Consider the following 13,901-nt stretch of genomic DNA (forward strand, 5'->3'; position numbering starts at 1 on the left):
TGTCACCTTCTTTATCCAAATGAGCTTAAAAGGATAGGGATCAACTAGCTCATAGAGCAGTCACTATCCCTGTTGTTGAACTTACTCCATTTCATCAAGTCCCACTTAGCACTAACAGTAGATGCCATCTACCTCTCAGTAGGACCTCATTTTATGATATGCTGTATCTAAACACAACAGACAAAAAAAAATATGGAATGTTGATTGAAACATGTACATAATTTTACAGTTGATGAACATAAAGAGTCATGCATATAGGCAGAGTAAAACTGCTGGAATGTGATTGGGGATGTCTGAGATATGTGTTTAATGTGGCTATAGCATTCTGTATTCTCTTTTGCAGGTAAAACTATGGATCTAAAAGGTGATGTTTTCATTTGCATTTTCAATTGTAATGCCTGGATACGTCCTAAGTTAACAATTGTCCAGAAGAAAAATTGCCTTGCTTGGGCATAACAGTATTGTCACTGGACCACTGACATATTTCAAATGCTGTATTTGAAATGCTGGAGTTGGCACATTCATTGAGGTGTCCAATTGCATTGAAATCCAAGGATTATCTAACACTTTTAAATAATGAAGTATTGCTATTTGTCCAGGCTTTGGAACAAGGACACATAGTGAATCCTGAGTTTCAAGATCATAACTCTCATGTCCATTGAGCTAGAATTGTGCTGAATTAGTTTGCAGAACATGAGAAAAACATTCTACATCTCAATTAGCCAGCCAATACATCCTATCTGAATATTATTAAAAAAATCTGGGATATGTTAGAAAGGATCGTGAAGAAGAAGAATCATCAACACCCTGCAAATTTGGCAAGGTTAAGGGATCTTTTAAGCGTGGAGCAAAATAAACTTGATACGCATGTGATAATGAGTCATATTGACAGCATGCCAAATTTGCAGGGTATTGTTCCATATTAAGGAATAAAGTTTGCATTCCATGCTTTTTTTGTCTGGTGTATTTACCACCTGGTGCAGATATATCTATGATGATCTTGACCTCATATTGCAGTTGCCACCCTATCTTGTAATTGGAGACTTAAATGGCCACAACACTCTATTGTAGCCTATTCTTGATAACAATAAACTCTCCTGCTTAAACATAAGAAGTAATCCCTTCTTCCATATTCCTACCCAAACATTAACTGCTGTTAACTTAACAGTCTATTTGCCTTCTTTCCTCCCATTGTTTAAGTGGGAAATTGATAACTTAATGGGAGCAATCATTTTCTCATATCAGTTTTTTTATGTGGGTAGCCGTGTATTCCATCATGATGTCCCAATTGATAACAGAGCAAGCTGACTGGTTCACTTTTTCTTCCTTAGCAGAATTTGATTCTGTAGCAACTTACCTCCTATCACAGACACAAAGAATTACATTACATTACAGTGTATAATTCAAGCTACCATGATAATATCTAAAACATCTTGTCAATTCATGGTAGATTGTGGAATGCACAATAGCCAAGAGCTTGCTTTAGAGCAAAGTTTGGGTTATCTTCCACAGATACCCCATAACAAAACATGTTATGGGGGAGATTCATATGTTGCTCGTGATATGCCTTTAACATTGTTCATCGGTCATCAGACAAAAAGGACTCCTAGATACCGTTTGTATCATATATAAGCAGATCAACCAAACAAAAAAGTCTGGGAATTTTATGTATACCTCTGCTGCAACTAATCTTTACCCTGATCTAAGATGATACTAGAAAAAAATATAATCTCCATTGTTATAAACGTCTTGGGACTTAAGCTTTTTTTTTTTTTTTTCAATTGAATATATCAAGAAAAGTGCTTGAGAGCAGTAAATATCTCTCTCACCTTGTCCACAATCTTTTGGAGAGGATACCAATGTTCTTTGCTCTGTCAATCAATACTCAACTATGAATCCCAAGTCTGTGCTTCAGTGGTTGTATCCTATGTGTCCATCATCATTCAGTTTGATCGATAACTGAAGCATTCTGAACCTTACCTGTTCCTAGTCCTTATGTTGAATCAAATGAAGCATCTTTTTCATTTTGATGCTAGCAGATTTTTTTGCAGTATACAATTAAAATAAAACTCCTGTCAGGCCGTTATTTTCTGTCCACTTCAGGAAAACTTAAATAACACACATCAGTTCTATTTCCCCCTTTGGATTTTTTCATGAAAGAATTATCACATTAATTCTCTAGACATTACAGCAGAGAATATTGCATGAATACCACTAGATATGCTACCATTAGGGCATGGTGTACAGGTTAAATATTCCATCCCTCCCTTTGTCTGCTAACAATTATTCAAACATACAGCACAGAATACTCTGAGTAGAATGGTAAGAACTATTTCAAACACCACCTCCTTTACACCAAAGCAAACAAATTTCCACTTTCATTTTGACAACAATAGCTGTCTTTGCTATATGCAGGCTTAAATAAAATCTCTGCGAGATCATCCTACGTGGGTGATTCAGCATGCCATGACAACTGCCAACTTCAGGTTCACTATTTTGTTAATAAATATTTTTTTGTCCACATTGAGAAAACATTTCAATCACACACATATCAAATTTTCATATGCCACTTTGTGTATTAAAGAATACATATAAGCTCTAGACATTACTGTAGTATGTATTGCACAAATTCCTCTAAACTATTATGTTTAGAACCTTTCCTTAATTACACATAGAAAAGCTACACGACAGAATGCAATGTAGCTTTTCTATGTGTAATTAAGGAAAGGTTCTACTATCCCCTCTGATTACAGGCAGCTTTTCTGAACACAGAGCAGAATACCAGAATATTCTGGTTTTCTGCCAATTTATACAGTTAAAACTCAGATTCTATAGAGGGGTGTGCTTCTGCCTTTCCTGACAGTGAAATATCTAATTATATCTTACTGGAATGTATCAGTGATACTCGATGGCATGCTGAGCTGCATATCGCAGAGCTTGCATTACATTATATAAAGATAAAGTGCTACCAAAGGCACATTATTTATACCAACTTATTCTCTACAGACTTTGAGAAATGTGGTATACCACTCGCATTCATAGGGAAACTAGAGAACACAAAATACATTCAGAGCAAATTGATAGTATTAAGAAGTTCCAGTATGCACAAGTAAGTCTGTTTTTGTTTCTGAAATCATTGTACTATTGTGATTTTAAAAAACAAATCAAAAACCTTATTTATAATCTACTAGAACCATTTCTTTTTGTTTCAGAAGTTGCTTGAAATTGACACAACTGGATTCATGCTTAAATCATTTAAGATAAAGAGATTAAAACAAATACAACTTTTCTTTGAGTAGGATTTTCTGTTTTATAGTAGATATTAAATTTAGAGACAGTCATATATTCATAGTTCACTTAAAAAAAAAATAACATCTATAAGTAATTAACTAACTACTAAAATTATAATGTATTAAATAGATGCATTTTATTTACATTTCAGACATGGTTACATATGATGTCTATTATATTAAGTCTTGCTGTCTACTTTGGATTTGCGGTAACATACAATTTCCTAGCTGTAGGTACTACTGCACTTCAGAATCCTTATTGGGTGATTCAGCATGCCATGACAACTGCCAACTTCTGGTTCACTATTTTGTTAACAGCTATAACTGCATGCTTGCCCAGGTAAGTAATTTTCTATTGTCAAAAATTAAGAATTTCTTAGACTCTCGTATTATTTATGTATGATTTGTCATTAATTGATATTATTAATTGGCCTGCTACAAGAAGAGAAGGCCATATGGAAAATGATAATAGTACAAATTTCATGAATTACCAAAATTCATATTGTGTGTAACTACTGCCAAATGTATTCAAGGTTAGTTTTATGTTTGTGAGGGGAACTGGAGCATTTCTGTACAGTTCTTCAGCAATAATCTGGTCATAATTTAGTGTTACAGTATAATTCTCATTATACTCATTAAGTTCCATGTGACTGCCAGCTTTCCTACTTTCGACAAACTGGACGTTCAATTGAAAAAATAATACAAGAACATCAATCTTATATTCCTCACAACAAATCCGATAAGTCTTGGGTGCAACAGAGAATAGAGGCAGACCACTACATTCTCTGGTCTAAAACTCGTCTTTTACACAGATGTCGGTATAAATTTGAATGCCTATTTAAAGTGCTGAGGTCTCACTTCTCTGTCCTAACTTGAATCAGAATGACTGCCTATCCTTGTCAAAAATATGGGAAAGTTTGATCCGAATAACAATTTTTAAGCCCAATAATGATATTGATAAAGATAGAAGGCCCTAAGAAACTATCTGGATACTACATCTATCTAATGATCAGTTTAGTATGATATTACAAATTAATTGTTTTTTTATGATAATATAAATTATATAATTGAATAATATAGCACATAAACACAAGAAAGATATTTAATTAACCAAATATTTCGGTCTGGAAATAGCAGACCATCTTCAGTAGCACTACAAGAACAGTTTTAAAAAAAATACAATGTGGAATACTAACAATAGATCATTTTAAAATAGAACAAGCCGTGTGATGTTATATCACTAAGTATTAAAGGGAATATTTTTAAGCAGAGACATGATTGAAATAAAGATATGAATTAATGAATTATCCTGATTAGACTTTCCCAGATTTTTGATATAGATATACAGTCATTCCGATTCAGGTTACGACGAAGGAGTAAGGCCTCTATGCTTTCTTTGAATAAACGTTCAAATTTATAACAGGATCTATGTAAGAGGCGAGTTTTTGACCAAAGGATGTTGTGGTTAGTTTCAATCCCGTGCTGAGCCAATCCAGATTTTTCAGGTTTGTTGTGATGAATGGAGGATTGATGTTTTTGGATTCTTTTTTCAAGAGAACATCCAGTTTGTCCAAAATAGGAGAGATCACAGTTGCAGGGAATTTGATAAACTCCAGGAAGAGACATAGTTGAGCATTTGTCTTTAGGAGAAGCAAAATGGAAAGATAATTTGTTAATAGGTGAATACGTAGCTGTTAACTCATATTTCTTGCGATAGGTTCTGAAATCCCAGAGATGTATGGAATTGGAACTCTATGTATTGAATCTTTGTTGTTTTGTGGTGGATTATAAGAATTGAGAAGTGTTGAGTACTCTTTTCGGAAAAGCCATTGAGTTTCATGTGTTGATGGATAGTAGAAAGTTCTTTCTGTAGAAAATTAGAAGTAGAACAATTAGTTTTGGCTCTTCTGATTAGACATTTTATGATTCCTGTTTTTTGACAAGGATGATGGGCCGATTCTTTAAGAATATAACAACCTGTGAACGTGGTTTCCTGTAAACTGTAGTTGTAAGAGTATTTGAAGGTGACCGGATGAGGAGGAGGAGAACTAAAAAAGATAACTGGTTGTTTTCTTCCATTTCCATAGTAAACTTTATACGATGATGTAAGGAAATGATACTGTTTAAAAAAGAAGGTAAGGAGTCTTTGTTGTGCGGCCATACAGTAAAGATGGTCTGAAGATGGTCTGCTATTTCCAGACCGAAATATTTGGTTAATTAAATATCTTTCTTGTGTTTATGTGCTTATATTATTCAGTCTTTATGTCACAAGTATCCTTAAAACATCAAATTATATAATTATTTTATAATCACTTTTATGATTAATCTTTTCTTCAGTGAAGCATAATGCTATTAGCTGTTTAACATCATGCGGCTCGTACTATTTTGAATAAATCAATTGCTTGCATTCTACCTTGTAAAAAATGTTGTTCAGGACTGATGATAGTTTGTTAATTTCATACTAAAATATTTGACAATATATTTAATAAATAATACTTTTCCTTGTGTTTACGTGTAGATAATTTATAATTCTCATTATAGCAAACTACTAAGAAGTTACAAGTATAGTTTATTATAGTGACCCAGCTTTCTCCAGTGAATTTTTTTCACAGCATTGTACCTATGACCATGATGCTACTTAATTTAATTATTCCTTTCTATTTCAACCGTCATATTAAGTTCAGCCTCAAGAGTTAGTATATGCATTATATACAAAAAATTAAGACACTGCTGCTTATAAACTCCAGCTGCTATTAGATTAATTGCTCACACTCTGCCCACTCCAGTATTTCAAGCCTTTTCTCATTTACTTATGCTGCTTATATGCCTTCCATAAAGGCATATTCCTATTTGCCTGTATTATGTGTATTTGATTTTATTGGAGCTTTCTTATTCATTCAGAATAGGACTCTAGACCATGAAAATCACACATTTACTCTATTTAATAATCCAAGTGACTTTTTTAACGATAATATTTTAAACACTGTTTTGAAAAAAAAATAAAATAAATAAAAAATTCACCATATTTCTATAAACCAAGTTCCTATTTGATAGATTTTTGCATTTGAAAATATGGCTGTTATTGTTGCTTTAATTAAAAGACTCCAGAAATATAAGAGTAACTTTATTTCTTTACTGGTGCTACTAATTTAGTTTTCTCCCTTTTTTAATTAAAATTTTTACTTATTTTCTTAGCAGATTTATTGAAATGCTGGATGTCAGGACTCATTATAATGTTAATAAAAATATAAGTGCAGAACTTATATTTTTATGCGTGCATGTGCGCACACACACACACTCCTGAGAGACTGCCTTATTAACAAAGGGTAAAACATAAGGAATAATTAACAAAACAGTTATCTCCTAATGTTCTATTATAGGATATCTTTCGAATACACTTGGGTAGTAATATTATGAATTCAATGGTTTATTCAAGGCCATCTAAAGAATTCAGAAATCTTTCTGTTATTTGAGTTCCCTGGCTAATCTTTTCCCTCATATGTGCATGAACTTCTAACATATGCCCATTCATATAGTGGGGGGGGGGGGGTATTATAATCACCAATTTTTCATGATTCTACCTTAAATAAGTTAAAATTGTTTGCATTAAGTTTCTGTTGGTTCCCTTATTCATTGTAATAATTCTAGTATAGCCACATAAGTATGAAATTAAAACTTTATGTAACTTTATTCCTGATGAAATATACTATAGTGCTTAAGAAATTAGTTGAATAAGTTTTTGCTATCATACTTATAATGTGGTTATACTTAATCATTATAAAACTTAAAGCTAATTATCTTTTTATTACATGTAAAATTCTATATTCTTTAAAATTATAAAAATGCATTAAACTTTTTTTATAATCATACTCTCAGAAAACTTTCATTGTTAATACAGGTTTGTTTTGAAATCTGTGCAAGCAAGTCTATTTCCATCTACAGTAACAGCAGCAGTAAAGGAATATAAATCATACCAGCAGTCCTGTGACAAATCTACAGTATCTATATCCTGGTCAAGAGGTTCTAGTGGATCTTCTGTTGCTTTTAGAACAAACAGTCGGGTTGGACATGAAGATAGACCTGAAGAGGTGCCCTCTGTTTCAGCTACTTGTGAAAATTCTCCGCACAGTGGTTCTCAAACCATTACATCTTCATGAGATTTCATCACATTTTAATGAATTAAAAAACTAATGGCGCTCAGAAATTTCACATGTTGTGTGTACATATGTGTGCAGTATGGTTTTTGCAAATATAGACTTTGCCAGCATGATAATTACTCTTACAATAAGAGTGGAAAGTCCTAGTCATCGATGTATAAAGTTATTCTTAAGTCCAATTATTATTTTTGTACAGAACTAAAGACTAGGAATGCTAATTGGTGGTGAACAAAAAAAAAAGATTTCTTTTATATACACAACACACTATTGTACATTACATGTATACATACAAATCAGATAAAAATCTTACATTTTTATGGGACGCAACTGCCAGTTGTTCTCCATTTGAGGCTCAGTTTCTTGTTAGCTGTGATTTTCCTCTGTCACATCCAGGTGATCTGTATATTTTGGTTATATGGTTTAAAAAATGCTTGCTTTAATAATGTTATTTTTTATTACGTTATGTAGTGATCTTAGCTACTATTTTTTATGCATCTTTTGCATTAAGCTGTCTCCATCAAAGATTACCATATATGTTCAAAGTATGCATAGTTGTATGCCATGTTAATGTAAGTAGGGAGAATGGCAAAATATATTTGAATATCTGATTATTAGATAGCCTGACAGAATTTGTGACCTAGTCAAAATTGTAAATTCTCATTTTATGGAAAAAGATATATATATACAATATGTATCTCCAAGGTTTAAGCTTGTAAAGTTTAAATAAGAATTGTGCAATTTATCAGCAAAAACACATCCTGAGTAATTTTCAGATATTGCATTTATTAGTACATAATGTGTAAAATATTCATATAAATATAGGGAAATGGTTTGATTAAGATGTACTTGTTGTAACATTCATTATTAATATGACCCTCATCTTTACATATTCCAAGTTGTTAACAGCATTTTTCAGATAGTGCAGTACTGCTAGTTGTACTCCACTGGATCTCAGTTTTGTATTGTCTATAATTTTCTTCTCACATCAAACAATCAGTATGTTTTGCTTCATCTTCCCTTTCATATTAGGCTCAATGGCCATAGCTAATTAACTTGGTTTCTTAAAAACCTGATACTGCTTATAATAAGGCAGTTAATTCTACCTGCCTCATATGCTATGGCTGCAACTTATGTGTTGTTCTGATCATCTTCCTGTTCTGTGGGATGAAAAATCCTGTCACCTTCACATGAGACTGGCTAACTTACCTTCAACTGAAAAGTCCTGACAAAGATTCTTTGCATGTTAGATGGAATCTAAACCAATGTCTTTCCAACCAAAGAATGTAATCTATACTGAATGAGTTATGGAGGTTTTTATGTTTTGGTTGTCTACTTTTAAAAAATGTTCATATTTTAGTAATTTTTATTCACTGACACTACTACTATTTTTTTCAGACATTTTTTGCATTAAGCTGTTTACTTCATGCAAAGTTACTACAAGCTATTTCAAATCATAAGTATTCATAGCTCTTTTTTTTATGCTTCAATAACTGTAGCATAAACAAACACAGATATGTTAAATCATGTATATCATAATGCCCTGATCATTTACATCAAAGAGTATAAGTTATAGGAATGCTTGGCATACCTTTTAAGTTATCAATATTTATAGACACCTGAATAGCACAGTTGCAAGGATGACGTGACAGTTTGTCTTAGTTGGAAAGATCTGAGTTCAAATCCTGCCTAGGGACAAGGAACCTTTATAAGTGTTTTTTTTTTTTAATTGAAAGCAAGTTACTTGAGTTCATATGGAAGATTCTGGATTTCTTTCCCCTCCCTCCCTTCCTGAAACTCACGTTATTTAATCTCACAAAGTCAAATTGATCAGAGAATATAGACAATTAGCAGATATAATACATTGGCCTTAGTTCCTGTGACTGTTGGAATTAATAGTCACAAGAGCTAAGGCCAATCTATACTATCTATTATTATGGATATTATTATTATCATCATCTATAATAATAATAGAGAGAATAATAGAATAATCTATTATTCTCTCGACTCATAATTTTGCAATCTGCCAATCATTTAAATAATTTGAACACATTTACACATAACAAACTTTGATTTGCTTTCTCTCCATAAAACTGAATATACTAACTGCAGACTATATACAATTACCTGTGTATCTTGTTTTTCATTCTTCTTTATGTGCAAAAATAAAATAAACATGAATTTCATAATAAATACTTCTTAGAGCTAATTCAGGGCCTCATCTGGTGGTCTACACATTATTGCTTTAAAACTTGGATTTATCCATTATGTAATATATTACAAACATGGAGATGCACTGCACAACAGTTTTTACAAGCTCGAACCTTGAATAATATTTCTCTCGTGCATGTTAATTTCAGCTTTTGGTTAAAGCAGTAAATGGTGTATGTAAATATAAAAGTGGAAAATGGCATTCATCAAATAATATTTAGCTATTCGTAAAGAATTACTGGTTGCATTATGTCAATATCATTTATGATTCTAAAAAGAGATTACGGTGAGGGACAGTTTTTATATTCTCACTATTTATTTTGAAGTTTTCTCTCTCTTTCACACACACACGCAACAGTTTTTCAATTTTTTTCAAGAAAACTAAATCTTTGTATATATACATATATATGTGTGCATGCACACACACACACAGTTTTGATTGGCATCAACAATTATGTTGGCTCAGCACTGTATACTGGAAAAAAAATTATAAATTGTAATTTCAGATTCCATTTTGATAAAATAATATATGATTAAGTTTCATAAACATTAGTTGCTGCATTGTGTAGTTTCTTCCTAGCAAGCCCTCATTACTACACCATCACTTCTTAATGTTTTTATAATTTAAGTGTGTTACAGATGCATGTTTCAGAATTCAAGAAATGAAAAAAATCAAGAGGAAAAATCTGGAGGAGACATTTATTAATTTCCATTTAACCAAAATTAAGCTTTCTTTTAAATAGTTCAGTAAAGCTAATATTCTTCTTGTTATTTTTTGGTTTTTATGGCTGTATGAAACAAGTAGAACAATTTTTAAAGAACTAGGGCAATTTTTTTTATTCTATTACTCTTAGAAATATTTTAATCAAATGAGTGAATTAAGATTTATCAAAAAAAAAAATGCTGCTTATTCCATAAAATGATTATTAGATTAAAATTTGAAACAGAACTTGGTAATTATTACTGAACTTCAAAAATTATTCCTTCGAATTTGCTAAATAACCACTTGTTTATAGGGAAAAGAATAACTCCATCTTATAACATTCATTCCTCATCACTAGCACCTACACTGTGTGGATTCATTTTAAAATGTTTGTTGTGTTGTACCACAGAGGGTAATTAAGCCAAATTTACCTAGTCAAGCTCTTGTGACCAAGTTAATATTCTGTAGATCATTTTCAAGTCATATTTAATTTCATAATTTTTCTTTCATCTGACAGTTATTTGTTTTTCATTTTGATTCAAATGAATGTATAGTATATTGTTAATGATTACAAATTATTTAAAAATGTTAATGAGTGATCATTTTCTCATCAACCCAACAAAATAGTCTGAAATTGTTTCTATATAATTAAGATATATGTAAAGGAAAATGCATAATCTTTTAATTACTTACTTGATTATTTTCTTTGTTTTTGTGTATATAAAACTGTAAATTCATCAGATAAAAATTATTAAATTTTTATTTCTTATCCTTTGCTGTTAAGTTCTTAAATTATTAATATCTAATGTTTTCTTACTACCTGATTTAAATTTTGAATATTTAGTTGGAGAAATAAAATATTACTTGTTTTATTCTAGTTGTTGGTAGTCCTGTGAATTTTTAATAATTAATTTTGAATATAATGTTGACTAATTGGCAGGCATAGTGAATGTGAGGGATGAAAAACTTTTTTTCTCATGTTGATATCCTTCAAAAACAATAATAGAATTAAAATAATTAAGTTATAAACAAACAAATGCATATAGTATATGCTTATTTAAGCAACTTCTCAATAAACATTGATTTTTTAATGTCAATAATATTCTTCTCTGTGAGAAGGTTTGGAAAGAAAGTATTAAAAAAAATGTGTTGACTCATGTAGTTTTATAGTTGGATTTAAATGATAATCTTCTAAGTAAAAATAAAGGTGCTCAGTGAATTGTGCTTTTTTTTACAGATAATACCAAAGTTTTAAAATAAAATGAAACCAAATTTTTTTCAAACTAAACAAAATACACAAAGAAAAATTACTTAAATGTAACATCCATTTCTGTTTTTATTATTATTATTTACATGCACCAATAACATTACATGGCATTGCTTGCATTGTTAGCTCTGTTAGATTTTAAGTGTGAGTTCAGAAATAGTCATCTTCTATTAGGAAGCTAATTGACTTTTCTGAGTTTTAGGTCCAACATTATGAACTTTTGGTAAGCAGAATAGTTATGCAAAGCTTCTGCATTCAGTTGTGTACTTATGCCTTGTTTGTGACTGCTGATGCATCATCATATCCTTAAATCTCTCCTTTTAATCTTAAGTTTACTTCTGTTTGCTTATTTACCTGAAATTATTACCCTAAAAATTCCCTTTTTCTTTTGTTAATTTTTCACAACTGAAACTTTCATTTCAATTCTTATGTAATCACTTATATAAGTTACATTGCAATTTTAATTCTACAGTTGTTTTTGAAGTATATCAATGAATTATTGTGTATAATATGAAGAGATATGCGAGCAATGAAACATGAATATTATTCATTAATTTCATCCATTCAGGATACATAAACTGTTGAACTGTGGTAGTAGAGATGTTCTCACAAACACTTTTTTAAGAAAATTGTTAATTTGTACTGTTACAACCCTGCCATTTATAAGTGTGTAAAGTGCCTTCAGTATTTTAGTAAACAGTGAAGATTTGAACTGTGGCCAATTTTTACTATGAGCTTCCAAAAATTTCTTCTGTGTACACACTTTAATAAGAGTGACATGCATAAAGGTCACTTGCTTTTAATTGATCTGCACTTTTAAAATTACTATGGTTGTCAATCTATATGTGTTGTAAATCTGCAAATGTGTCCTTGGGCATTTTTATAATAAAAAGAAGGGATCCAAACTTTGTACTAATTGAAAAAAAAAAAAAAATGTGTTTAGGCAGATAAATCTTTGCCATCATATTTTTCTGATTCTTTTCCTTCGTTTGTTTTTTTTACCTATCTTACATGTTTTGTCCAAAATAATGAGCAATTCAGAATTTTTTTAAATATTCAGGATGTTTTTTCATGTTCCTTATGTTTTCTACAGTTGAATTGTGTATGTGATGTATTGTAGAATTAAAATTCATATTTCACTAGTACTTTATGTCTCAGTCATAATATTATATACAGAATTATATTAAATATGTGTGCTACATGTCATGCCAAAATTCAGACATGATTTTATATAGTTTTTGATATTATTCTTGCATGTTCTTAAATTTGGGGTATTCTCTCGGGTGCTCTAAATCAGGTGTTTCATTTGTCTGTTGCTTTTTCATGCTTTAAAAATTATTTATATCATGAATAATGAATACCTTGATTTATTTAAGTTTTTTTAATGGGAATACAGGCAAGGGTAATCATTTGCTATAAATGATTGAATGCACAATGTCTTTCTTAGGCCTTTGTCTTAAATTGCATAACTTAAGAAATCTGGCCATCTTCTCTGCTGTGGTGCATATGAATAGCACTAAGAGGAAAAAAGATAGAGCACAGCTATATTTATTATAAATAAATTTGAGTATTAAACTTCAGTATAGTAAACTTATCTTAAGTAGATTGATACTTCGTTAAACAAAAATCAGTGGAATATACTACCTTATATGAGAAAATATTTTAATTATTTTATGACTGAGATGATATCGTACCTATCTGTTATATGTTTCAGTTCTATATAAATGATTTCTGATAGCTGTTTCTAAATGAAAATTACTTTTGTATCATCATTTTTTATTCATGCAGATTATACATTTTGGATGTTATCTTTGTAAATTTAAGATAGAAATTCAGTCTTATTTCATAGTGTTACTGTATGTATCACTGCTGCTATGTTAGCATATCGTGTGATATGCAGCTTGTTTTGTTTGTTTATAAAAAAAAATGATTAAACCACGTTTTGTCAGTTGTTTTTAACTCTTTCTTCATATACAGTAAAAACACCCGCTAAAATTTTCATCTTGAAAAATGCTCTGTCCTGAAATGTTTGTAAATGCAGTCAGCTCCAACTGTAGTAAACTGTATTATAGAACTTACTCTGATAACTACTGAAAAATCCCAGCCAAAAACCCAATATCATGTTCCAATTCTGTTCTAAAATTTGGAAATTAATCCTGCAATCTAACTAGCACTGGTTCCCCCCCATAAGTACGAATCTTAACTGACTCATGGTTTCTTAATAGAGATTTTTGGTATTGTAGTAACCATATTTATTTGGTTTAGGAGAATGTTGT

General features: G+C 30.9%; 1 protein-coding gene across 1 annotated transcript in view; it reads left to right on the forward strand.

Annotated features, from left to right (window-relative positions):
• LOC150100680 (phospholipid-transporting ATPase VD) overlaps positions 1-13,577 on the forward strand; it is a 292,342-nt gene extending 278,765 nt beyond the window's left edge. The window contains exons 22-23 of the mRNA XM_090401109.1: positions 3,443-3,630; positions 7,189-13,577. Of these exons, the coding sequence (XP_090257235.1) occupies positions 3,443-3,630; positions 7,189-7,447 (447 nt within the window). The 3' untranslated portion in view covers positions 7,448-13,577. The remainder of the gene's footprint in view (positions 1-3,442; positions 3,631-7,188) is intronic.
• Positions 13,578-13,901: the final 324 nt, after the last annotated feature.

Source organism: Typopeltis vanoorti, chromosome 12, assembly GCF_054136105.1.
Source record: "Typopeltis vanoorti isolate ZY-2024b chromosome 12, IOZ_Tvanoo_1.0, whole genome shotgun sequence".
Lineage (NCBI taxonomy): Eukaryota > Metazoa > Arthropoda > Arachnida > Uropygi > Thelyphonidae > Typopeltis > Typopeltis vanoorti.